Consider the following 23,940-nt stretch of genomic DNA (forward strand, 5'->3'; position numbering starts at 1 on the left):
CGGCTGTTGATTGGCCGGGATTGGCGTGAGACACTGGCCCCACAGATTCCCCAGTTGTGGGCTTAATCAGCTTTGATTGCTGGCCTCTCTCTTTCTCTCTCTCGCTCTTTCCCTCGTCTCCGCTCTCCCGCTGCGGACCTCGGCACTCCGGGTTTTATTTCATTACGAGGTAGTTCGATCTTTTGCCGCCATCTTTGCCAAACTAAATCGGGGAGGCCCTTAGGAACGGTGCCGAGGACGGCCGGCGTCGACGGCTGAGTTCTCAGGACCAGGAGCTTTTTCCACTGCGACCCACTACCTCCCTTGTCCCTAACGACACGTCTTTCGCCCTCAATTCCTACCCGCTCGTGGAGAAAAATATTCAGAGTTCACAGAGTGAAGGATTTCTCCGTTGCATATACTTTTGATTCGCCAAAAATGAGATTATGTTTCGTCAAAAGCTTTACCTTCAGCCGTCCACCGTTCCGTTCCAAATAAATATTCTGAGAGTCATTCGTGTAAAGACTAAATTAACTAACGTAATGGATGCATGTATCTTTCAATTTGTGATTTTAGATCATCCAGGACGAAATAGAAGCGGTCACCACAAAACACCTTTATTCGGAGGACTTCCGGGAGATCGTATCGTACTCAACTTCTGTATCGGTGAGTATAAAAAACCTCGATGGGACCCCAAGAGGCACCAGCTGGACTGGTCGAAGGGATTCCCTTTGCAGAAGGAAAGCGAGAAATCAGGAACTCTATAGCGGATACACGAAGACGACTGAAGAAATGCTACTAGCTGCCGATAGGCAAGGAAGCTGATGAACTCTTGACATGAATGTGTCTTGAGGCTGGGAATGGGTTAAAAGTTCTAGTCACATTATTTTGTAACGCATTCTCTGTCACTCTGTTTACACCTTCCGTTCGGCGGGTACCTGCACCGGAAGTCAACCGAGGTCGAATTTCGATTCCGTTGGGCGCCATTAGACAGCGGTACAAATTTGGACAAGCTAATCGAACCGATTGTCGATTATGTGGCAAGGACAGGGAGGATAGGGTGGACGTGCCGCGTTACCGTCCTGCCCTGGCTTGCCGTAAACATAAGGCGTTAGGGGGGTGTGTGTAGATCCTAGCAACCACCATGATAGGTGTATGGGATGTGGTTATGACGATAGTATATGACAACTTTATAAAAAAAAAAAAAATGCATGCTAACCGAGCACTTAAGGCTAAAACGCGTCGACGGACCGTGGGTTTGCAGCGGCCGTCGACGAATCGCGACGTCCTCGATTGGAACGCGCGGATCAACGTCTAAAGGGAAGCGGGCGGAGGAAGGATAGCAACCGCGAAACTTGGCTCTTCCTCCCCGAGAGGACGCGACGCGGACGACGCTCGTCATCCAACGGCACCCCCACTCCTTCCGCCGGCGCACTCATCTCCCATTTCCTTGATAATTCCCATAATGCTGTGGGCGGATATTTCAATATAAAGGGGGGAAGAGCCCCCGGGTCCGAAACTCATGAAAGCCGGGAGAGACGGCTCGGCGCGCTCCTCGGACGAACGAGCGAGCGAGCGCCCCCTACACCTCGGCCGAGCGAAAGGTCGGCGGCGGCGCGATACTTAAATTTCATTTAAATCTCATTTCAATCTTAATTCTATAGAGAAGGTAATGGCCCACTCACCGGAAACCTTCGGGTCAGCCGCCTCCACCGTCATCGCCGCCAGGCTAGCTATCGTCGGCGGCACCTGAAAGACACACGAGCCATGTAGAGGGAGACGACTCCGCGGATTAGGCCGGGGGTGCGTTCTTTCCGGATCCGGGGATACGGGCAGCCGCGTGGACGAGCATGAACAATCGAGGAGACGTTAACAGTCGTAGAGGGGTCAAAGGCTCCCGAAACGACACGCCAGGAAGGCGCGTCGAGACCCCTCGACGTTCCCACGCTAGTTTAGACTATTACGGTTCGAGCGAAAAACGCGTAGGCCCTCTTGTACGCGGGTACTAACTCCATTCCCGAACGTCGCGGTACTAGTTGCGACCTGGTCGGACCGTTTGAGCTCGACTTCTGTCTATCCGCCGACGACGAGGAAGGTCGGCGAATCCCGCAGGAAACGACGACCCTGTCGTCCCTCGTATATCCCCGAGAACTCGAGGAATCGGCGAGGACATCTGACCGGATCGGTGACCTTGCCCGTCGCACGGGTACAATGGCTTCGAATTCAAATGAATTTCCGGCAGGGCTCGCTCGGGGATTAAAATGCGGAAAAAAGAAATGCCCGCAATTAGAATAACTCCGCTAAAAGGCTTTTACGAGGGATCGCCACGGGGAGATAGCACCGCGAATCGCGGGGCTTTCGCGGAACAAAGAGATCATCGCGAGGAGCAAGATGGCGGCCGGGTACGCCGAGGTTAGGCAAATGAGGAAAGACTCGAGGAGCCCGCAACCCCGAGCGGAAGCCCCGCGATGGCTCAAATTATACGAATACTCTACGATTTCCGAAGCCTTAGCTTAGCATTCGATACGACGACGATTCTGAATTTAAAATAGCTTCGCCTTCGCCTTCTCTGATTCGCCTCCGTTACGTTTACGTTTCTGGCGGGCGGCTCGTTATGCGCGAATCTCCTCGAAAATCCCGCGACCGCGTTCGAATCCCACGGTCGTGCGTGCCTACGCGGCGCGTCGGCGAACGCGAGAGAGACCGAGGGACATTGTCGTTTTATGTCGGCTATTTGATGCGACGACGCTCTCGAGGACATTAACGATCGGGTGACGCGGTCGTCGATTCAACGTCAGAGATCGAATGCAAGAGCAAAAGCGCACGAGCGCATAAACGACGGCCCTTGTCCCGTGATGCGTACCGGGTGCGTGCGGGAGGAAGGGGGACGACCGACCGAGGAAAGGAGAGAGAGAAAGAGAGGAGGTAAACGCGCGTAGGGGGGTTAGAGAGATGACAAGAGGCCGGGGGGATGCGCTCGTGGGTGGGGCGAGTGCGCGCGGGGGGCCGGGAAGGGTACCGAGGTATATGAGAAAACAATAGAGCTGATTTGCAAACAATAGAATAACGTTAAGAGTCGTGTATTATACGCCGTTGTTACTTCTTGTGCCATAACGCCGGAGAGCATATGCCCATTAATATTCAAAGGCGCAAAAATAATGTAAACGACGCGAGAAAAATCCCCGGGGAATAATTTCGATTCTTCCCGTAGGGGGCTCGACTGCGATCCTAAACTCCTCCGAGCCGAATTCCAAGAGGGACTCGGTTCGATCGCCCGTGGACGGCCGTCCGCGATTTCGCGGACGCCTCGCCATGTTGGATTTCTGACGCACAAAAATAATGTAAACGACGCGAGAAAAATCCCCGGGGAATAATTTCGATTCTTCCCGTAGGGGGCTCGACTGCGATCCTAAACTTCTCCGAGCCGAATTCCAAGAGGGACTCGGTTCGATCGCCCGTGGACGACCGTCCGCGATTTCGCGGACGCCTCGCCATGTTGGATTTCTGACGAGCGCCTGATCGGCGCTAACTCGACATGGCGCGGCATTGGTCCGCGAAGGAACGGGCCAATTGACCAGGACTCGACGTCGACCCTTAGCGAAAACGAGCCGCCGATCACCGAAAATCCCGACCGAGAGGATCCCCGAGTGTGGTTCTTCCACGTAGCGATCGTCGATTCGCCTCGCGGTTGCGATTCGCCTGGTCAACTTCGTTCCCCGGTTGATAACGGTCGTTAGCTTGGGTTTTAATCAGAGCTCCAGAGTCCGCGCTCGAGAAAAACTCCACTCCGGGTGGGACGTATCGCGACGGCTCGGTCTCGCCAATTCCGGGGAAAATTGGAGAACGTTAAAGATCCCCGAGCGGCCGATCGAAACGAGCGCGCTCGGCTGGCGGATTGACCGACGGCTGTTAAATTTTCATTCGCTATGAACGATTAACGCTGAAACAATGGGACCTTCGAGGAAATGCCGGGTTCGCGGGATCGATCGTTCCGCGCTAGGCCTCGTCCTCTCCGCGGGTCTCCGCGAGATCCAACAAGGCGAGTCGCTCCCCCCAAATGTCAAAGCGTTTCACCGCGGAGACGGCGCTCCTTGTTCCGCGGAATTTTGATAAATGTCGAATCGACGTTAACCCATTTCCATCATTAGCGTGTATGGACACTCAGTTTTCCTGGTCACTATCACCGGAGCGTATATGAACACGCTCAATTTTACTGGTCACTATCATCCGGCCTAAAATTTCCTGATAAGGACCCTCTTTTTCATACTTAGTTGTGATGCAAATGGGTTAAGTAACACGGTGAAAAATAACGAGGGAAGTACCTTAACTTCTTCGTGCTCCTCTCTTCGGACGCCCTGAAAGAGGACGTTGCCCATCTGGACCTGGAGGTTTTGCTGCAGCAGCTGGGCCAGCTGAGGGTTTTGGTTGAGAATCGCCGGGTTCTGCTGGAGTAGCTGAGCCAAGGCTGGGTTTTGCACCAGGATCTGACTTAGGGGTGAACTTGGCATCGCCTGCAGGGGGTTGGGAAGACTGGGAGAGCCCGAATTGGAGGTTTGGCACGACTGAGAGAGGTTCCCAGACGGCGGGATCTGCCTCGGTGGACTCTGAGGTGTGTGAGGTGGCGTTGGTGGGCTCCCCGGGGCCATGGACGAGGCGTCGTTCGCTTTACCTGAAACACCAAAAATTCATCCGTCTTGGTTTACTCGCTTCTACCTTCCAAAAGGTGGATTTAAACGATTTGACTATCCTAGATTAAGCTGATATAAAAGAGTCAGCCTATATCTATATGAGAAGTCAAATCGTTGGGGAAAGTATTCTCATAATTGGGTGTACCGATTCCTTGCAAATCTTTCCACCTGATTATGGAGGCTATATAGTAGGCTGTAAACCTCATCTAATTTCATTTTGTATGAAAAATTTATTTATTTATCATGGACTGGAACCAACGCGGTGTGGTCCGGGCACATTTTCGCTGTTTTACGCTTCTTGGAGGCTTGGAATCTAAAATGAAATGTTTCTGGACTTAACTCGAACAATTTAGAATACCGTAGAAATGGAATATTACAGAGTGAGATAGGAAAATATGGAAAGTACTTTCACCAACGATTGCGAGAGAATGCCGGCTTGTCTCGGGGCTAATGCGTGTTTTTAGAGGAAAAATTTAGTTCCAGCTAAACGTCACAGATGGCGACGTTGGTCTTAAACAGTCGTTAGAATAATGAATTGACGGGATTTCGACAGTTTTACACCGACCTCTTCGTCATTACTTCTCCGAAATAACATATGGAACGCTTCAGTTCGTATAATTATCAACGTACTCTGTAAAAGACTTAAACATAAATATAAATGTCGCTAAAGTGACGCGCCAGCTTGTGTTCCCGCTTGAGTATTCCAAATGACGCTACCCCGAAAAAGAGTACAGATGAATTTTAATTTATCGACGTCGATTAAATTTCTCAGCGTCTTTCGTATCATCTTAGAGGCACAAGATTCAGGGAATTCCTATGAAAGGCTTCGATGAAAATATCCTCGCGATGCGCAAAGACCTAAGTAACCGGTGTAACGATCTACGTACCAACTAACATGTACATTTATACGGCCATTGTTCGCGTTATCTGTGAATCTGCCCCTTGGGAGATAATTTCATTCATCCCGCGTCTGCCCTTTTCGATCCACCTCAAATTGGAATTCGAAGAAGCCTTAGGCTCGAGTCCATGCCGAGTATAAATTAAGAGAGGAGCGCGCCAAGAGATCTTGGCGAAAAAAAAAAGAAACGATCGTTAGATATGTCGAGAGGTTTTATTTCGAGAAAACTTCGACCCGGGTCCACTCGCGTCGAGACGCGCGAAGAGTGGTGACGAGCGGGTCGAGGCTACGTTGGAAATTCACATGTGACGACAATAGACGTCGATCACGGGACTCTAAATCATCGCACTTTATGCGAATCGCCTGCCAGAACTTTCCGATGGCCAGTACGTGGACTCGTATATCTCTCGGTGGCGATTCGTCGAGGCGAATAATTCTCGGCGTTAACGATCGAGTTTGCCGCGGACGGCGTCGCGCGACGTCGAGACGTACCCTCGTTCGTTGGTTTGCAAATTGACGTTTTTACTCCGCCCGCCAATCCCATTGTTCTAATAGATAAATTCGAGACGTACTACGTGCGATTTCGTCGCACCTTTTGGGGACACCCAGGGTTGGGTAATTTCCGTTTTGCGTGGTTTCTCACGTACATCACGTAAACCACGTAGTTTACCGTAGAAAATCGTAGGAGATCGTAGAAAGCCAGTAAATTACGTTTCCAATATGAAGGACGCCGCAGATGTGCGATATGCGGCATCAGTTAGATTATAAACGTATTAACTGGGTAACATCACATTTTTAATTGGATTTATGATTTTCTATTTAGAAATGGAAGAGCGTTAAATACATTGCGCTCGCGTAGAAAACTAGAGACGTATTACACGTTGTAATATACGTGTAGAAAAACGGGTGTATTACATGAGGTATTATACTTACCCAACCCTGGGGACACGGTACAGGTCTTTGGAATCGGGATTGATCTCGAGATTGACACTCGGTTCTCGCAAGTGCACGATGTTCCCTCCTTCGGGGGTATTTTCCGTTCCTTACGAAGTACACGATACTTTTTTCTTCCCCGGAAGCGAGACTTATCGGGAACACCCCTTCCGTTGACTTTGGATTTGCACCCCTGGCTCTTTCTCGAAGGGACAACACCGATTTCGGCTCGGTGTTTTTTTTTTCTTTTTTTTTTCTAAGATCTGGGTAAATCACTACCCCGCATGGTGCGAGACGTCTCGGGGTATTTCGAGGACGGATTCTGCACCATTAGCAGCGTCGAGAGTCAGGGGGACCAAATGAAAGGAAACTGAAATTGGGGTCACGAGGCGCAAAAAACAGTCCATTCCCAATGGGGACCCCGTTTTGGGGAAGAAATCGTGAAATTGAGACGTCCCAAAGCTTGTAAAAGTCTAATAATGGCCCGCCGACAGGTGCCTCCCTTTCAAGCGTTCCTACACGTAAATTCGCGGCCGACTTCGGGGGGTAGATTTAAACAAATCTCAACAGCCGCCTAGGTCTGCGCGAGCGTTACGCATAAATTTGAATGAGGAACCCGCCGAAAAGGATCCGAAGGATTTTCGAGGGGGGAACAATTTGAAAAAAGCCTCGAAACTCGAACCCGATGCAAAACCGTTGAAGGGAGACCGGTTCTCTCCTGACGCGTTGACGCTCGCGATAAACCTACACATTTTTGGCAGTAGCCGGAGGTCCTCCAGAGGGGATGCGCGTTAAAAAGAGAGAAAGAGGACGGAAGGGCAAATCGTACGTCTTTAATGCCCCTCTCCTCCGGGACAGGAGGTTCAGGTAGAGATATTTGAATTCTACGTAAGTCCTTCCATGAGAACGTTAAACCCCGGAATCGTTACCTGGCTCGCCCTTTTTCCACCCGGCATTGAAAAGGGACGGAGGAAAAAATGATTCGACCCAAAATTTCCAAGAGAAAAAAAAAAAAGAACGGGGGAAGAAGGCTTAAGGGACCCTCGGGTATTCCAAGACCCCCGCAGGGGAGTTTTGCCCCGCGGATCGATGACGTTGCCCGAAATTACGCAACCCCTTGGATTTTTCCTTTCCGGCCTCCTTTTTTATCCCCGTCACTCGTCGCTCAAAAAATAAACCTCCGAAAAAAGGGGGAGAGAAATTTGTTCCTCCATGCGTTTCCTAAGCGATCTCTTCCCCCCAAAGACGGTCGAAGAGGTCTTTTTTATGAGAACTTTAGGTAGAAAGAAAAAATGTGTAAATAAAGATCACCCCAACACACGAGGGGGTTTCTAGATTATTTTGGAAGAATCGTTAAGGGATTGCGATTCGGCTGCGGAATACGCGCGGTCGATAGTAAAAGCCATGGAAAAGTCGAGGGTAGAAAATAAAAATGATCGTCGGTCCGCGCTCCACGAGGCGGATCGTTTGCGCGGCGCTTTCTCCGCGCGGGCAAATCGCTTCGAGAGCGCGGTGGAAGAGCGTGAATAATCTCGGCGGTTTTTCCGCGCGGCCAAGTCGCGGGGAAAAAGTGTCCCGTGCGGGTAATCGGCAGGTGAAATACGTCCAACGCAGCCGATCGGTACACAAAGCACATGGCGACTTACTCGCGCTCTCTCCCGCGTCCGGGTAAAACGGATCGCGGTTATTCCACGAAAGATCGGAGTAATAATTCCCCCCGAATTAATCGCAAAGCTAGGAAAAAGGGAAATGGAGAGAATTCGGCACTACCGAAGCTCCTACATACGTCGGTCTGTAACCGGTGCTACGGAAAATCCGCGGTGTCGATTAAAACCCGCTGAAGCGGCATTCCGCGAAGCGGATTCACGCGCGGCTTCCTTCTGCTTCGGACGCCGATGAAATTCTAGCGCCTTCCTCGTATGGGTCATTTCTGCATAAACACTCGACTTCTGTATATGATGTCGCAAACGCTCATTTCGCGGTTAAGGATGTCAAGGTCCTCGCGTCGGGAACGACGATCGAAAGTCAATCGGACCTCGAGTAGCCGACGAGGAACGAAGGATCGCTCCTACCACCCGGGGGTGGTCGAGGGTGAAATCCATGCAAAATGGTGGAAATTAAGAAGAGTCGGCGCGGCTTGCAGGGGATTCACGGTGCGCTCGGCGGGCACTCGGTAACGACCTCGAGGTCCTTAAATCGAGTCGATTTTTAAGGCCCCGCTACGAGACGTCCCGCCGCCGCGGGGGTTCTGTGTTTCTCTCGTTTCGAGGGATCTTTTTCATCCCCGAGTCCGCGGACCATCTCGATCACTATCCCGGAATCCCAGGGCCCGGGCCGCGGGACTCCTTAATTCCCGTAGCCGTGTTCCTCGTCCCGAGGGTGCGCCGAAATCGTTCCCCGAGGCTCCATTAATAACGATCACCGGTCGCGTACGAGTCACGATTTTTCAAAGCGCCCGTTCCCGAACTTCGGCCCTCGTCGCCCTCTCCCTTCGAGGGCAGGGAGACGATCGATCTCCTGGGGAAGAAATTACCGGAATTCTCGCCTACAACCGGTACCCATGCACGCCCCTCTGGGTCTAAACCTCGACGAGTAGTGTCGCTCAAGATCCGCGAAGGAAGAAGGAAGGAACTTTGACGAGCTACTTAGACCTAAACGTCCCCGGGGTGTCGGAGGTCGGGGTCGGAATTTCGCAGGGAAATCGGTTAACCCGAGCCGGGTCGGGATTTTTCTCACAGGTTAAATCGAGCGTGGAGAGCGATTCCCCCGATCTTCCCCGATTCTCCGTCGCCGTGCCCCTTGGGGGGCGCAGGTACCCCGTCGATGGTCCTACCTGCGTCTAGCTTCGAGGATGACGAGAGAAAGGAAAAGAGGGGGAAAAAAAAAAACGGGCGGATTACGCCAAGAGGGGAGCGAAAAAGTGGCGGAAAGAAGCAATAATAAGGGGAAAACTGCGAGTGGCGAGGGTCGGTACGGAAGAAATAGGAGGAGGAGGGAATAACACAAAAAAGAGAGAAAACGAGGAAGAGATCCCAAGGGACTTTCGGCCTCGAGAGGGGTTGGAAGTGAGTTAATAGTCGGTAAAACGGTATTCACCAGGTGACCCGGGGTTACCCGGTGCCTCGTTTGTTCTCCCGTCCCCTTCGCTCTTCCCCCTTCCCGGGATCCCGACCGAGGCATGCCGGAAGGACCCCATATAGGTACTCCTTGCTTTTCGGGAATTCGGGATCGCGCGGTGCATCCCGCGACCCTCTTTACCTCCTTCCACGACCCGACCTTCCCTCCTCGTCAAACGCGACCCCTTAACCCTTCTGGAATGCTTCGGGCTCGATCTCCTCGCGGGTCGTCTCCTTTATTCGACCGTTTATTTCATTCCCACCGATCTAAGAGGAGACCTTTCCCTCCTCTTATCACGGTCGATAAGGTGCATTCCGACGTCGCGGCTCGATTCCACCGCGCGTCCACGTTACAGGGATTTCCGGTGGTTAGCTGGCGGCCAATTGGCATGGAAACGGTGGAATCGAGCCGGCGAGGCGGTTTCCTTTTCATTGTTTTCCGTTCCTCGTCTCCCGTTTCGTGGTCGCCGCGAAATTCGAGTGATTATTGTGTAACTATACACGCCGGGCCGCGCCGGTTTTACTCGACGGCAAAACCAGACTCCGGACATCGGATTATCGTCGGCCGAGAATCGCCTTAGACAGCCATTAACGCGCGACCAACCTCGAGGACGAGACGGTAGAGAGGTAGACCGATCGGGGATTAAACCCGCAGGAGCTTCTTCGAGTCTTAGGGAAAGCAGCGACCGTTTTTCTTGAGAAAACCCCGACAAATTTCTCTACCGCGCGTTATCAAACCTCTCCGGATTCGTGAAAATCGGGTGCATCATATAAGAATGGATTGGAAAAGTCTGAAATGTCAGAGGAGATAAGATACCGCGCGTTATCAAACCTTTCCGGATTCGAGAAAATCGGGTGCATCATATAAGAATGGATTGGAAAAGTCAGAAATGTCAGAGGAGATAAGATACCGCGCGTTATCAAACCTTTCCGGATTCGTGAAAATCGGGTGCATCGTATAGGAATGGATTGGAAAAGTCAGAAATGTCACAGGAGATAAGATACCGCGCGTTATCAAACCTTTCCGGATTCGAGAAAATCGGGTGCATCATATAAGAATGGATTGGAAAAGTCGGAAATGTCAGACAAGATAAGATACCGCGCGTTATCAAACCTCTCCAGATTCGTGAAAATCGGGTGCATCGTATAGGAATGGATTGGAAAAGTCAGAAATGTCAGACAAGATGCGATACCGCGCGTTATCAAACCTTTCCGGATTCGTGAAAATCGGGTGCATCATATAGGAATGGATTGGGAAAGTCAGAAATGTCACAGGAGATAAGATACCGCGCGTTATCAAACCTTTCCGGATTCGTGAAAATCGGGTGCATCGTATAGGAATGGATTGGAAAAGTCGGAAATGTCAGAGAAGATGCGACAGACGGTCAGGATCGATTTTCAAGAGACAAGCCCTGTCGCGTCCCCTTCGATTCGAGTTCCACCGACGTTATCCTATGAGAAATTGGAGGCCGTTCCCCTTTGTTCCAGACGATTTTTTCTTGACTCAAATTCGGAAAAAGGTACAAATCGGCGCGGCCGCAACGACGAAGACGCTACCTCTCCGATGCGCGTCTTCCCTTTCTCTCTCTCGTTCCCCGGTGGTTGTCGAGGTTAAGGGGAGGCCGGGATGCAGAGGAAGAAAAAAGGAGACAATGACCGAACGATGCAGCGAACAACTGCTGCAGTCGAACCCGCGTAGTGTCGGGCCGCGGGGGAGGCGGGGAGCTCCGCTCGTTTCTTCTCAAAGCCCGAACCCGAAAACCCTTTTATACCCTCCAAGATTAATTATCTTCCATATTCGAAAAATGAGGCGAGCCAAACAAAGGACTCCGGGCAGATACGGATGACGCCATTGGCGCGGCCGCTCGATGCCGGACGAGGGGCCGCGAGGAACGACACCGGGGATTCCTCGAGGCCGATACCGGAATTCACGGAAGCGAACCGTCTTTGACATCGCGCAGAACTACCATTTCGCCTTGGAGACGTTTTGGAGAAATTCGAGGCGTGCATTTCGAGTCGACCGACCGACTTGGTTCGGCCAGAGATGAGCGGGGAGATGTTCCTCAGCGTAGTCGAACGGGAGGAGCCGTAGAACTGCTTTCAAGGGGGCGAAATGCCCTCTATCAGTAAAGAAAAACCCATCCGCAGATTTCAAATACTAGAAATTTGGTTTTTAGTACCAGGGTCAACGTAGGTTGGGAAAGAAGACTACGAATACGAAATAAAATTGATACGCGTGGATGATTGAGATTACGACGCGGCACCTAGGTATACCCTGTTGTGCCGATCACGAAGATTTCGCCCATTTGAAAGTAGTTGCAATTTTTACGGAGGTGTAAAAGGCGTAGAGGGCCCTAGTGGGTCGTGCCTCCCTTTCAAACAATGGGGTGGAACATCTCCCCGTTCATCTCTGGTTCGGATTAATCCCATTGCGTTTCCGGTAAGGATCAGTCTTCCGGCGACCATCGCGCGGCCGAGTCGCGCCTCGCTCCCCCGAGCGAGAGGCATTCAAGTCTCCGCGCGAGAGTCGGGCAGCGGCACGGGTCGAGGGGAAAGTCGAGGGACGAGGATCGTGCAGAAAATCCTTAAAGACCCCCGCCGACGTCCGGGGGGAGCGCGGGGCTGCGCGCGAGAAGGGTGGGCTCGTTAGACTAAAAATTCAGGGGGCCATTTGAATATCGCATAATGTCGAATTAATGCCGGAAATTCGACTCGGCCGGCAATTTGGTCGGAAATTTCGACGGCGGCGGCGAGGACCCCCATAAAACCGGCCGCGGGGCCCGCAGTGTCCCCCTGCGCCCTGTCCCCGTTCCCGGGGCCCGGGGGCCCAGGAATCTCCGGAATAACGCCGTCGCAACTCCGGGCCCTCCGATCCGTGGAATTCCTGCTTTAACGCCGAAACGCCCAAATTCCGGCCCGGAGAGGGGGCGAGTCGCAAGATTCCGGCCGTAACCCCGAATCGCGACCGGATTCGTTACGGGGGGCCTTCTCGGACCCCGCCGAGTCGGCGGAATTCCGACTTCTGCTTCGAAACGCCGAAATTCCGGATGGGGGGAGGGGTCCCGCGATTTTCTGATCCCGGCGGCATGGCGCGCATATCCCGGCAAGGCTCCCTTTTTATTTCCTCGGAGGTCGAGTCCCATCCTTTCCTTTTGCTCGGCATAATTTAAAATTTATGAGTTCGAGAATCGGTTATGCGATGCTCCCCGGTCCCCCTCGGTCGGTCCCTCTCTCGCTCTCTTTCTCTGGCCCTCCCGTGCCCCGTATCCCGGATTATCTCGGACTCGCTTTCGCGGACGCCTTTCTCTCCCGAGTTTCCGATCTCGGGGGGCTCGGTTTCGTCCTGGAATTTGAATATTAAAATTAGCCGGCTTAATGCAACCAACCCCACACCCGGTGGAGGGCCTCGATCTTTGGCGCACTTTAGCCCCCCGGCCCCCCCGACTTTCGACCGGCGGGGCCCTAAACAATTTTCGGAGAAATTACGAGGCCCGAGATTAACGAATCCTTTCGGATGATTTAATCGGGTCCGTTCTCGAATACTTTCAACGGTCTCGCACAATTTTGGAAGAGGACCTCGCTCACGTGGATTAAATTAACGGGGAAAACCGACCGGCGGGGCCCGAGGGCTCGAATATCGGATTAATCCCACGGAAGACGATCTGCCTCCTCTATACGGAATCCCGCGAAGGGCTCCGAGACACGGGGCCCGTATTCGGGCTCGGACCAACTGGTTTTCGCGGCTCTTTTCTCTGCGGAGCGCATCACCCGCATGGGGCCCCGAGATCGAACTAAAAAAGGGAGTCCACTCGGGATGGGCCCCGAGAGCCGCGAGTGCCGGCCGAGAACTCCCCGAGGAAAGTGCTTTATTACGAAAATTGTAAGAGTCACAGGCCGGAGGAGCACACTGGGCCCAAGGGGACCGGTGATTTGGGCCCGACTGTACCGACTGGGCCATGTGTTTTTCGAGGGTACCGACTCTCACTCCCACGATGCGATGCGCCCCGAGCTCTGGGACCCCTTTTTGCTCTTGGCTCTCCGACGCGCGCGCCCTTTGGGCCCGGCGAGGCTTTTCTCGAATCGCGAAAGAATCCCAGCCCGAGCGGGCCCCTCTCGGCCCGTTCGATTCTTGCGGAACTCGTAACGGCAGCGACGAATCCCAAAGGCTAGGAATGCCCCCCTGATGGATTGGTCATCCGTGATTAATTTGACAAGCTGACTTTCTGGTTTTCGCCGAGAGAGGGAGGGAGGGGAGAGAGACTGACAAGGTCTCGGGCCCTGGGCCTAATGGGCCCGGCCGTCCGGCAGGATCGCCGCTCGTATCGACCGAGCTCGGGGCCTCTTTCGCCTCTTTCGGGAATTATTGCTGGAAATTCGTCCCTGGACTTTTTCCGCCCTTTGGGCACGAAGGTGGGGTCCGTTGCTACTTTTTACGACGCCCGGGATCAGGCCCTGGGCCTTCCGTTTCTCTCGGCGATCATGGCTGGAGGTTTCGACCCTGGACCGTTTCCCCACTCTTTGAGACAAATGAAAATTACGTCGCACGGGCCGGGAAGTCCGAATCCGAGGAAAGGAGACTCCTCGTGGAAGGTCCGGAGGACCGTCGCTAGGCAGGAGAGGCTGGGGAATGATCGATCGCGAGAGGAAAGGTGCGAGCCGGAAAAGTGGGAGAGAAGGACGAGGCGCGACCACCTGAGGAGAGTGCGGCCTTTCTGGACGCTTTGCCGGTGGACGGTCGTTGAACCAGACTTTGGGGCGGTCCTCTGGGAAACGGGAGCATCGACGGGTAGTCGCGCTGGGACTGCTAATCGGGGATTTTAACCGGAGCATCGCCTCGGACCCATTAGTCCTCCTCGAGTGACGCAACTACGAGAACCAGGGATTACTTTAGAAACCGGTAAGCGCCGTTTCTGCGCTCGGTATCTCTCGGAGAGCTCCGAAATAAATCCCGATCGCCGAATCGAACCCCGGAGCTGACGTTTCCAAAAATCCCGAGCCGCTTAAGGTGAAGTGAAACGCGTCGAGAAATTTCATCGACCTCGATGAAAAGGATTCTTCTAAATACATACGTTACCGACGTTCGTGTTTATATCGACAGATTTTTCCAATTATATTGGGTATTGTACCTAAATGACATACTCCATATGTCGCACACGTCGTGTCGTATGTCGCATCATGTACAATTACAAAGAAATCTAATTGAAGCTCCAGAAATCCCCTGGATTCATGGTTTTTGATGCCCCAATTGACTGCAGAGTGCCACCTTGCGCCATCTGTGATTTTAATGTCAACTAAATGTTCCCTCCGAGACCTCGTATTCCCATCGTTTTAGCATATTAGCGTATAAGACACTTTTTTTGCCTCTCAAATGTCAGTTTCTCGTTTACCAGAGTGTTCTAAATTGTCGTACATAGCTCCTGACCCTTTGGTTTGTCATATTAGAGCCTTAAATAATTGGATATCGATTGAAATATGAGAGCTCGTTGCCACTTTGATCTTGGTCTGGGCCAAGTTAAACGATTTTCATACAAGAATCCAGTTTCCTAGGTGCTGACGAGTCGCGTGTCAGTTTTCGGACGGTTCTATCCGACATCCTTAAAAAAAGAAGTGTCTTATTCGAGTCGACGGACTTGAGGGGGGTTTCACTTCACCTTAACTCCGGATTTGACGGAAACCCGAGGGAAGGAAGCGAACGGAATGTCTACCTGTCCGGTGGTACCTTTCTTCTTTCTTTCGTCCCTCTCCTCGAGAGCTCTCAATGGGAAGACTTGCACTCGAGCGATGACTCGCGTCCGTCCCGACTTTCGAATCATCGGTCCCCAGAGTCGTCACTCGATGACACAACGACGCGAATTGCCTCAAAAACCGGTAGTCTCAAACTCCCCGGCATGTACCTCTCTTTTCCGTTTTTTCTTCCCCGTTCTTCTGAGAATTCCGAGAAGATGGCCGGCTCCGGAAGAGTCGCGGTCGACGCGACGTCACCGAGGATTCCCTCTCCGACGGCGTCCTCGTCGTAGGCCGGGGATTTTCGGATTCGAGACCGAGGACAATCGGTCCTCGGAAATTAAACAAATAATCAGCGGCGAGCTAGGGAATCCATTAGGATTCGAGAGACTGCCGGTAAAAGGAGCCCATTGAATTCTAAATTTAAACGAATGTCCGAGTGTCGGAGAGCTGACGGGCAAAATAAACAAGATGCCAGGGGAAAAGAGGGAAGGGGCCCAGACCCTAAAGAGGTCCGACCTCGGGAAGAGGAGAGAAGATTCCGCTGGAAGGGGGCCGAAGGTCTAGAGCCGTGGGAGATTTCCGAAATCGTCGTTAATTCCCATCTCCTTGAAGGAAATCGGGGGAGAGCTAACCGGGCACCGGTTACGCGTTTCCGGTTAAGGCGAAGTGAAATACGTCGAGGTACTTGACCGACGTCGGTAAAAAGAGCCTTCAGTAATGATGACTGAGTTGGACAATTTCTTTATAATTAATATCCAGATGTTTAAAGTGTCAGGTTAATTCCTAGGTGCTCGCGAGTAATGTATCAAAGGTTTGGTCAAGGTTCGATGCAATCCCCTTAAAAAAAAATTTGTTATTTGAATCGACTGATTTGAGGAGGGTTTCACTCCACCTTAAACGGGACGCGGGGGAACGTTTCCCGCGAGGATCGCTTGCGATCGCACGCGGTCGTCGACGGAAACGAGCCGGCAGCGGTACGCTCTAACTACGCTGCCGTTTGGTTTATGCCAGAGCCAACGGAATGACCGTTAAATGCCTAAACATTAGTCCTTATCCGCGCGCGGCGAGAGGAGGAGGAGAGAGCGAGGGCGACGGATCCCCTTCGGATGCAAGCGCGCCGGCCGACGGTGACTCACGGCTCAATTGACGGACAAAAAGATTGGAAGACCCAATTGACCCGGAAACGGACATCGGCCTAGGAGAGGTTGGCCAGGAGGGTGCGAGCGGGAGATCGCGGGCTCCTCTGGCTCCTCTGCGAGCGAAGACGATCTTTCCGGCGAGAGGCCCACGTGCGGAGCAGAAGCAGGCCAGGCCCCCGTTGGGCTCCGTTCAGCCGAGGCTCGTAAAACGTTTCACGATCTCGTTCCTCGGCCGAGTCGAAGGCCTCGGGGTCCAGGGAATCCGCGGAGGGTCCCTCTACGAGACGCCCGAAGACCGCGCCAGGACCCCGAAGTCTGATTTTCGCGAGTCTCCTCGACGATTTATCAAATCCGGCGGAACGAGATCTCAAGACGGTAGATCGGAACCGCTTCTCGCGGATGAGCGGCATTTCTTTAACTGTTAGTTTACGCCCGGGATCGCGAGTATCCCCCTTCGAATCGGAGATAACGAACGGGGGTGCCTCATCGACCGGGTCCTGGGAGGACGCGATAAACTCCAGAGGAAATTCCCCGTGGCTCTTGGAATCGAGCCGAGTAGCTGCAAACTCGTTGCACTCCTCGGTCATTACTAAACCATTGTGCCGAAACGACAGGAAAGTAGCTTTACGACAAAAAGCGCCCCGCCCAGACTCCTATAAACCCGTTCGGCGGATCTAGTCGGTAACGACCCTGCCCCGCGACCATTCCATTTGCATTTACGGAGGACTCGTTCGACTATCTCGCTCCCGCAGCTCCGGATTAGCTTTTCTTTTCCCGTCCGCTCGAGTTGACGCGCCTTCCGTACAGGAGTACAGGGATTAATCCCCGAAATCTGGAGTCTCGGGGGCCTGGAACCGTCCTTCCGAAAAGCCTCCACCTCGGACAGGGAAGGGGAACGAGAGAGTCCCGACTCCTCCCGAGGACCGGGATTAATCCCGGTGGGCCGATTTCGAATTTCGGGCGCTCGACGGGTGGCTCGAGTCCGCGATGGAATATCATTTCGTGGGAGCAGTCCGGAGGGAGGGAAAGAAATGGTCCGGCGCTATCAGATAATGAATCTCACCGACCTCGGTCGGGCTCGGTCCGGGCTGCGGCCGGAGGCGACGCCGATGGCGGAGGTGGAGATGGACCCGGGGACTCCGGACCCGACAATGGACGCGTCCGACGAAATTCGAGAAATAAAAAATGATCCCCTCAGCGCGGCCAGCTCCGTGGCCCTCCTCCCCCTCCTCCCTCGCCCTCCCCAACCGGCCGTCCGTCCGTCCGACTGTCCGTCTCCTTTCATCCTCCTGGCTTTATCCGCGCGGAATGATTAATGGGTCCGCGGAGGTTTTCTGGTTTCCTCCCGGGAGGAGAGATAGCGCCCGATGGGCCCGAGGGCAGGGACCGACACCTCCTGGAAGCCGGGGCCTCGGACCGCGCGGTTCGGCCCCGGGGCAAACCTCGGGAAAGCTCGCGGGAATAATCGGGGCATCATCCTCGGGCGGATTTCGCCGTCGCGGCGTTTTGCCGGTTCCGCTGGTGAAACGACGTAAGCCGATTGTTTTGCCAGGCCGTCGGCGAAATAAAAGTGGCCAGCCTTATTGTTAGTATAATCGGCCACTGAACTGTACATACGTTGCAGTCGATTTGCATTCGTTGCATTGTTACACGTCGGGGAACATACTACTTTACCGACGTTGCATGTAATTTCTTCACCGTTTAGGACCGTATTCATGCGAGGGGCGCGCACCGAGGCCAATAATGAATATTCCAGTTTCGGAACGCGGATGCTCGGAGATCGTCTCTTGGTGGTCCGCGGTGCCCGCGACGCGCCTCCACCCTCCCCCGGCCGGGAAACTCGATAGAGACCCTTTTCCCGGGGCGCCACTTGTTGAGCCTTCCCGAGCGCGCTCCATTTTCCGAGGCGTTTCCGAGGAGCCGAGAACCACTTGTTGCGTATTTCAAACCCGAGACCGGAGCCGGGAGGCTAAGGAAACCCGGGGGACTCCCCGCCTCGGCGCGGCTCGTCGTCTTCCCTTTCACGCGTCGCCGGGCTTCGCTCGGCCCGGTCCTATGAACCGCGTCAATTCCAATTTAACGCCACTAATTTTCACGAATCGGAGAAAAAAGTAGGGACGATCCGCGAGCGGCGATGTCGGCCTGCAGCCTGCGGACGGCTTCGGCGGAAATTGAAGCCTAGCGGTCGCCGTGGGCGCCCTGGAGAGAGGATCCACTCCGGGGAGTATTACGCGATCCGTCTCATGTGACGTCGTTCGAATAGTCATTTGGCTATCCAGAACCGCGATCTCGAGAAGATCGACTAGAGCCGAAACGGAGGAAAGTTCGGAAAAATGCGGATCGTTATGGGAGCGACCCGGTCCAGCTGGGAGCGGATAATGGAATGTCGTCTGTCGCGGACCGGCGAGCAGATGGCGAGTGCGAGCGGTTCGCGCTCGGGGTATATCAGGAATTCCGCACCGCTGGAATTCGTGGGACTGTCGCGGCCCACGCCGGTAGCGAGCAGCCGCGACGCGGAATGGTGACGGCCGCGCGAGCATCTCCGCGGCCATCCATCGATCGCGAGCCGCCAGTCGGTGCTTCGCGCACTCCGACCGGCCGACTTTATGAGTTATAAGTCGGCCATCTTGCGAGCCATCGCGTATTCACGTGAGCGCATATGCGAGGCACCGGGCAGCATGTAAGTACCACATTCTGTTCCGGCGCTCGTACAGTCGATTCTAAAAACCGGCGCAATCCCGCCGATACGAGTCCCGCTTGACCGAGCCAGAGCGGCGCTTCCCGGGATTCCGGAGTCCTCGCCCTAGCGCGGCCCGGTGCCCGAATTTCCGCGCGGAGTAATAGTAAACGCACTTACTGTTCCCTCCCGGAATATTGAGCTGCGAGCTCTTCCCATCCACAACAAATTGGAACTTTCCCACTTCACAGGGCACTGCCCCAAGTTGTTTTTTCAATGGTCATCTAAGCCACGTTACCCTCACCAAGAATTTGGGACAAACCACCGCTCCCAGAAGGACTAGACTAAGATGATAAAGTCGGTACTGTCTTGGATCTCGATACATTGACACGACTTCTTCCCACCCTATTATTAGAATCACCCAAGTGAACAATTTAGCTTGGGCTCCGCGCGATATACGTAGTGCGGAACACTTACCCTGGGGCTGGTGACCGACGGGTGGGTCGAGGAAGGTGGGTGGCAGCTGCCGACTGACCGACTTGGCCAGCTCTCCGCCGGCGAGGCCGTAGATCGCAAGCAGCTCCTGCATGGCGGACTCGGCGTACTCCCTCATCCCTTCCGTGGGCACGATCGCCTTGCCCGCGACGACGAGCTCGCCCTCGCCCTCCTGGGCCCGCTCGTGCTCGAACCGGACCGCATCCTGCTCGTCCAGCCGACCGGCCTCGGCGTCCACGTCCGCGTCCATGGCCCCGCTCCCGCTTTTCTCCGAGGACTCCGACGTCGGACTCCTGACCTGAGCAGCGAAACACCGATTCTAGACACTATGTCCGTCTCCGGGACGCGACCAGGCGCTCGGAACCCACCTCGGGACTGGGAGAGTAGAGCTTCTGCGGGCGCAGTTGCTCCAGGATGAACTTGTGTCTCAGGGAGTCCCCGCTGTCCTCGTCGGCCTCCGACGATGGCGGCCTTGTCGCCACCGAGAGGTCCATCGGGCTGCTCTCGTTGTTGTTGAGCCTCTGCTTGGACCTCTCCTCCGTGGGCATCATCTTCTTCCTCTGGTACTCGAGGATCTCGTTCGAGCTCACCTCGACGATGTCGTCGTCCTCGTCCCTGTCGGACGAGTCCGACACCTCCGCCATCCTGCTGCTTATCGGCTTGAAGTTCTTCCTCTTGTTTCGCGGCTTCTGCATCGCCGAGATCTGCAGCTGCGACTGGGACTCGAATTGGGAATCGCTGTCCTGGTCTGCTGCACCCCGGTGGGACGTCGCGTAGTTGTAAACCGAGTCAGAGAGCATCTCCACTGGGGAATCGAGTCAACGGTTAGCATCGACTCTCGGTACGGCGCACAGTGCCGGAAATGACGAAAAAAACTGGCCAAAACCTCAAAAATCGGCCGAGCGTCGGCGTCGGTCGGCCATTTGCGTTCGCTTCGATATTTTCTCGGCCGTCCCGTGTAAACACCATCGCGGGGGTTTAAACCCGTCCTTTTCTTTAGTCCACGACCTTTCGGAAATACGGCAATACTTACTGGGGCCATATGGACTGGTGACGGCGGACATCTCGGGACCTGCCAGTCTCTCGCTTCGTCAACGCATTCTGAAATCAACCAACGAAATTCCTGTTAAGGGGATGTGAAAGTGGCATCCGAAAGCTCAATCGTCCATAAGACTTTTTCCTACGAACTGGGTATCTCAAATCGTTTCATACTTTAAACCGTGAACATGGAAACCCTAAGGTAGGTCCTGAAACTCGCGAAATTTAATTTTTTTATTAACTACTTTTAAAATACCTATGAACAAATTTGAAAAGAATTGTAATTTCATAAGTCTCAGGACCTTCCTTATAGTCTCCCTATTCACGTTGTAAAGTTCCAAACTATAAATTGAGTAGGGAGAAGAGTTTTATATAGGAAACCTCTTTGACGCCACATTAACATCACCTTAAGCGATACTCCCAACTACGAAACAAAGGAAAACGGTTCCCCTCGAGTGTTCGCGGATGAACATTTTTTCAGCCGTGCCAGTCTGAGGCACAAAATTAACAGGCTCATTGGAATGTTTCAACAAACAAAACTCAACATGACACAAACGTCTACACCACGGAAACATTCCAATAAGCCTGTCGATTTAGGTTAGTGCCTCAAACTGGATTCCAATTTCACCCAGCCACATTATCCTACAGTATTCGTGTTTCTAGATTTTAAGTCTCATTCAAAGGGCCCCTTTCGACAGTAGTTCGAGTAACTCTCCTTCGACCGTTTGATCCGTGCCTCTTATCCTCCTTTCCGAGATCGAGATACCCACTGACGGTTTCGAGACAAAAGCCACCCACGCGCGCTCCCTGGAACCGCTCGGTCGGTAACAAGTGGCGCGATAACGACGACAGGTTGACAATTCGTTTCTGAGATATTGGAATGTGACTTAGCCGAGAGCCGCTTTCGAGCACGCCTCGTTGCGCACCACGGGCGCGCCGACCACGTGATCGCGGACCGAGCCGAGCAGAGCCGAGCTCGGCCGAGCGGCGACGCCGCGGCCGAACATTCCGTATCCGTTCGACAGGAAAATGGAGAATCCGGTGGAATTTTGGCAATCGCATTAATTATTCAAACTGGATGGCCATCCCTCTCCGTAACAGTAAGACTTACGTTCGGATCGATTAATATTTTTAATGAACCACGGACAGCCTTAGAAAAATAAGCTCGACATTGAAACACGGAATATCATTCGCGTAGTTTCGAGTCGGGATTCTCCCGCGGCGCGGTGACGCACTTTTTCGTCGACTATACGAGGGGGGGGTTTGATTAACATCTGTTACAATGCCTATGCGCCGACCGTCCCGTTTTACCCCACTACGGACTTCGGGGCGGACCTTGAATACATTATCACCCTCGCGGCACGATAACGACGACAATTTGATTCTTGGACACCCATCAGTCCAGCACATTACCAAGTTTTCGTCCTCGAAAATATTTCAAGTGTCTCGTAGACGGGTTTATAGGAACGTCGCAGGAAAGAAGTTCCGTAGAAAGGATTTTTATTCGGACACCTCGTTAACGCGGAAAATCGCATCTCGAGAGGAGCTCGAGTTCGGCGAGCGCGGGGCTCGCGTGGCGCAGTGGCCGCGCTTATTGCCGGCTATACAGAAGGGATAATTAACATCTGTTACAGTACCTATACCGACCGGGCCGCCCCGTTTCACCCCACCACGGGGCGACGGGGCGGACCTTGAATACATTATCACCCTCGTGCGCTCGCTCGTGCGTAAGCTCGCGGCGCGCACGCGCGGCGCTGAGAAACCCGGAGCTCGGGAAGATCCCGAATCGCGTCTCACAAACTTCAACGCCATGCGTAGCAATCTTTTTGAACTGTACAATGTGATCGTGGAGATCATAAGGAAGTTCCTGACCCTCGTGAAATTTCAATATTTTTTCTAATTTGTTTATTGGTATTTTTCACATTCTGCATAGAAAATGAAATTTCACTGGTGTCAGTTCCTTCTTTATAAGCACCATATTCGCGTCTCACGAGCTTAAACGCCATGCGTAGCAATGGATTTAAACTTGACAATATGATCGTGGAGATTATAAAGAAGTTCCTGATCCTCATGAAATTTCAATGTTTTTTTTAATTTGTTTATTGGTATTTTTCACATTCTACATAGGAAATAAAATTTCACTGGTGTCAGGACCTTCTCTATAAGCAGCATATTCGCGTTGTAAACTTTGAGACGATTCGGTGCACCCAGTTGAGGGAAAAGTTTCATGAACGATCGACCCCTCGGATGCCACTTTGATATCCCCTTAAGGACCGTTCCAACGAGTCCGATGACGGGACACTCGAAAAACGCGGTATATGGAGCACGGCGTGGCCGCGGCCGCGGCCATTCCCACGTCCAAATAACGAAAGAGGATTCCCGAGGGGGGTACTAACGCGTATCCGAGGCGAAGTCACATCCGACTTGCTCGAGTGTGCGGCGGAGCCTCCTAGGTGGTATATATCGAGATACGAGGGACTCGCACACTGGTGCGATCGGCCGCGCTATTCCCAGCACACGGACGCTTCGCTAATGCCGAGCTGCCGCCGTCGCCGCCACCGCCAGGAGGAAAGAAAAAACCGAGAAGGCGTAACGTTCGTCAAACACTTGGATATGTTGCCAGAGGGTCCCGGGAGGTAGGACCAGGCCTCGCGGCTTCTGGAGTGCCTGCTGGATCGCCGCGAAGATTATTCAAATTCGGTGGGGCTTAAAATACGTCGCTTAAGAGCGCGGCTCCTCCGCCGTGCTTCCGCTGCGGACGCAACGGCGTAACGGTGGGCCTTTGACTGCAACGGGCCTCGCGCCAACCTCCCGCCAGGAAACCTGGATGTGTAAGGGAAGCGAGTCCTCTCCGAATTGTCTGACCATCCCGGGAACCGGAAGAACCGATCCTCGGGGTTTCCCTGCCTTTTCTACGCATCCAGAACCCTCGGCTTTCCGCTTTCCCCGTGAAGAAACCGTCGCGCCGAGCGACGGAACAACGCGGGCTCGTACGATATCGCCTGATACGCGAGAGGCCGAGATTAAAGAATGAAAAACATTCTGAGAAGTCCCTCGAGTCATAATATTCGGGCGATTTCGCGCGCAGAGCGAGAGTTCCCCTGCTGGGAGAGGATACGGAGAAATAAAGCTGCGACCGTTCCGCAAAAGCCAGGCGACACCGCAACGGCATGTGTGTTCTCGAGGGCCGGATTGCGGGAAAGACGCGGTAACTGAATTTAGGGGTGGGATCAATTGGCGAACCTCGGTT

At 53.4% G+C, this 23,940-nt stretch overlaps 1 protein-coding gene across 3 annotated transcripts in view; it reads right to left on the bottom strand.

Annotated features, from left to right (window-relative positions):
* Positions 1–23,940, bottom strand: part of LOC105698149 (zinc finger protein castor homolog 1) — a 53,449-nt gene that overhangs the window by 14,818 nt on the left and 14,691 nt on the right. For all 3 annotated transcript variants that reach the window (XM_012422163.1, XM_012422171.1, XM_012422153.1), the window contains exons 2-6: positions 20,686–20,753; positions 20,021–20,457; positions 19,635–19,950; positions 4,302–4,648; positions 1,665–1,728 (exon numbers count right to left, since the gene is read on the bottom strand). In XM_012422163.1, the coding sequence (XP_012277586.1) occupies positions 1,665–1,728; positions 4,302–4,648; positions 19,635–19,950; positions 20,021–20,457; positions 20,686–20,716 (1,195 nt within the window). In that variant the 5' untranslated portion in view covers positions 20,717–20,753. The remainder of the gene's footprint in view (positions 1–1,664; positions 1,729–4,301; positions 4,649–19,634; positions 19,951–20,020; positions 20,458–20,685; positions 20,754–23,940) is intronic.

Source organism: Orussus abietinus, unplaced genomic scaffold, assembly GCF_000612105.2.
Source record: "Orussus abietinus isolate OABI.00-Male unplaced genomic scaffold, Oabi_2.0 scaffold13, whole genome shotgun sequence".
Lineage (NCBI taxonomy): Eukaryota > Metazoa > Arthropoda > Insecta > Hymenoptera > Orussidae > Orussus > Orussus abietinus.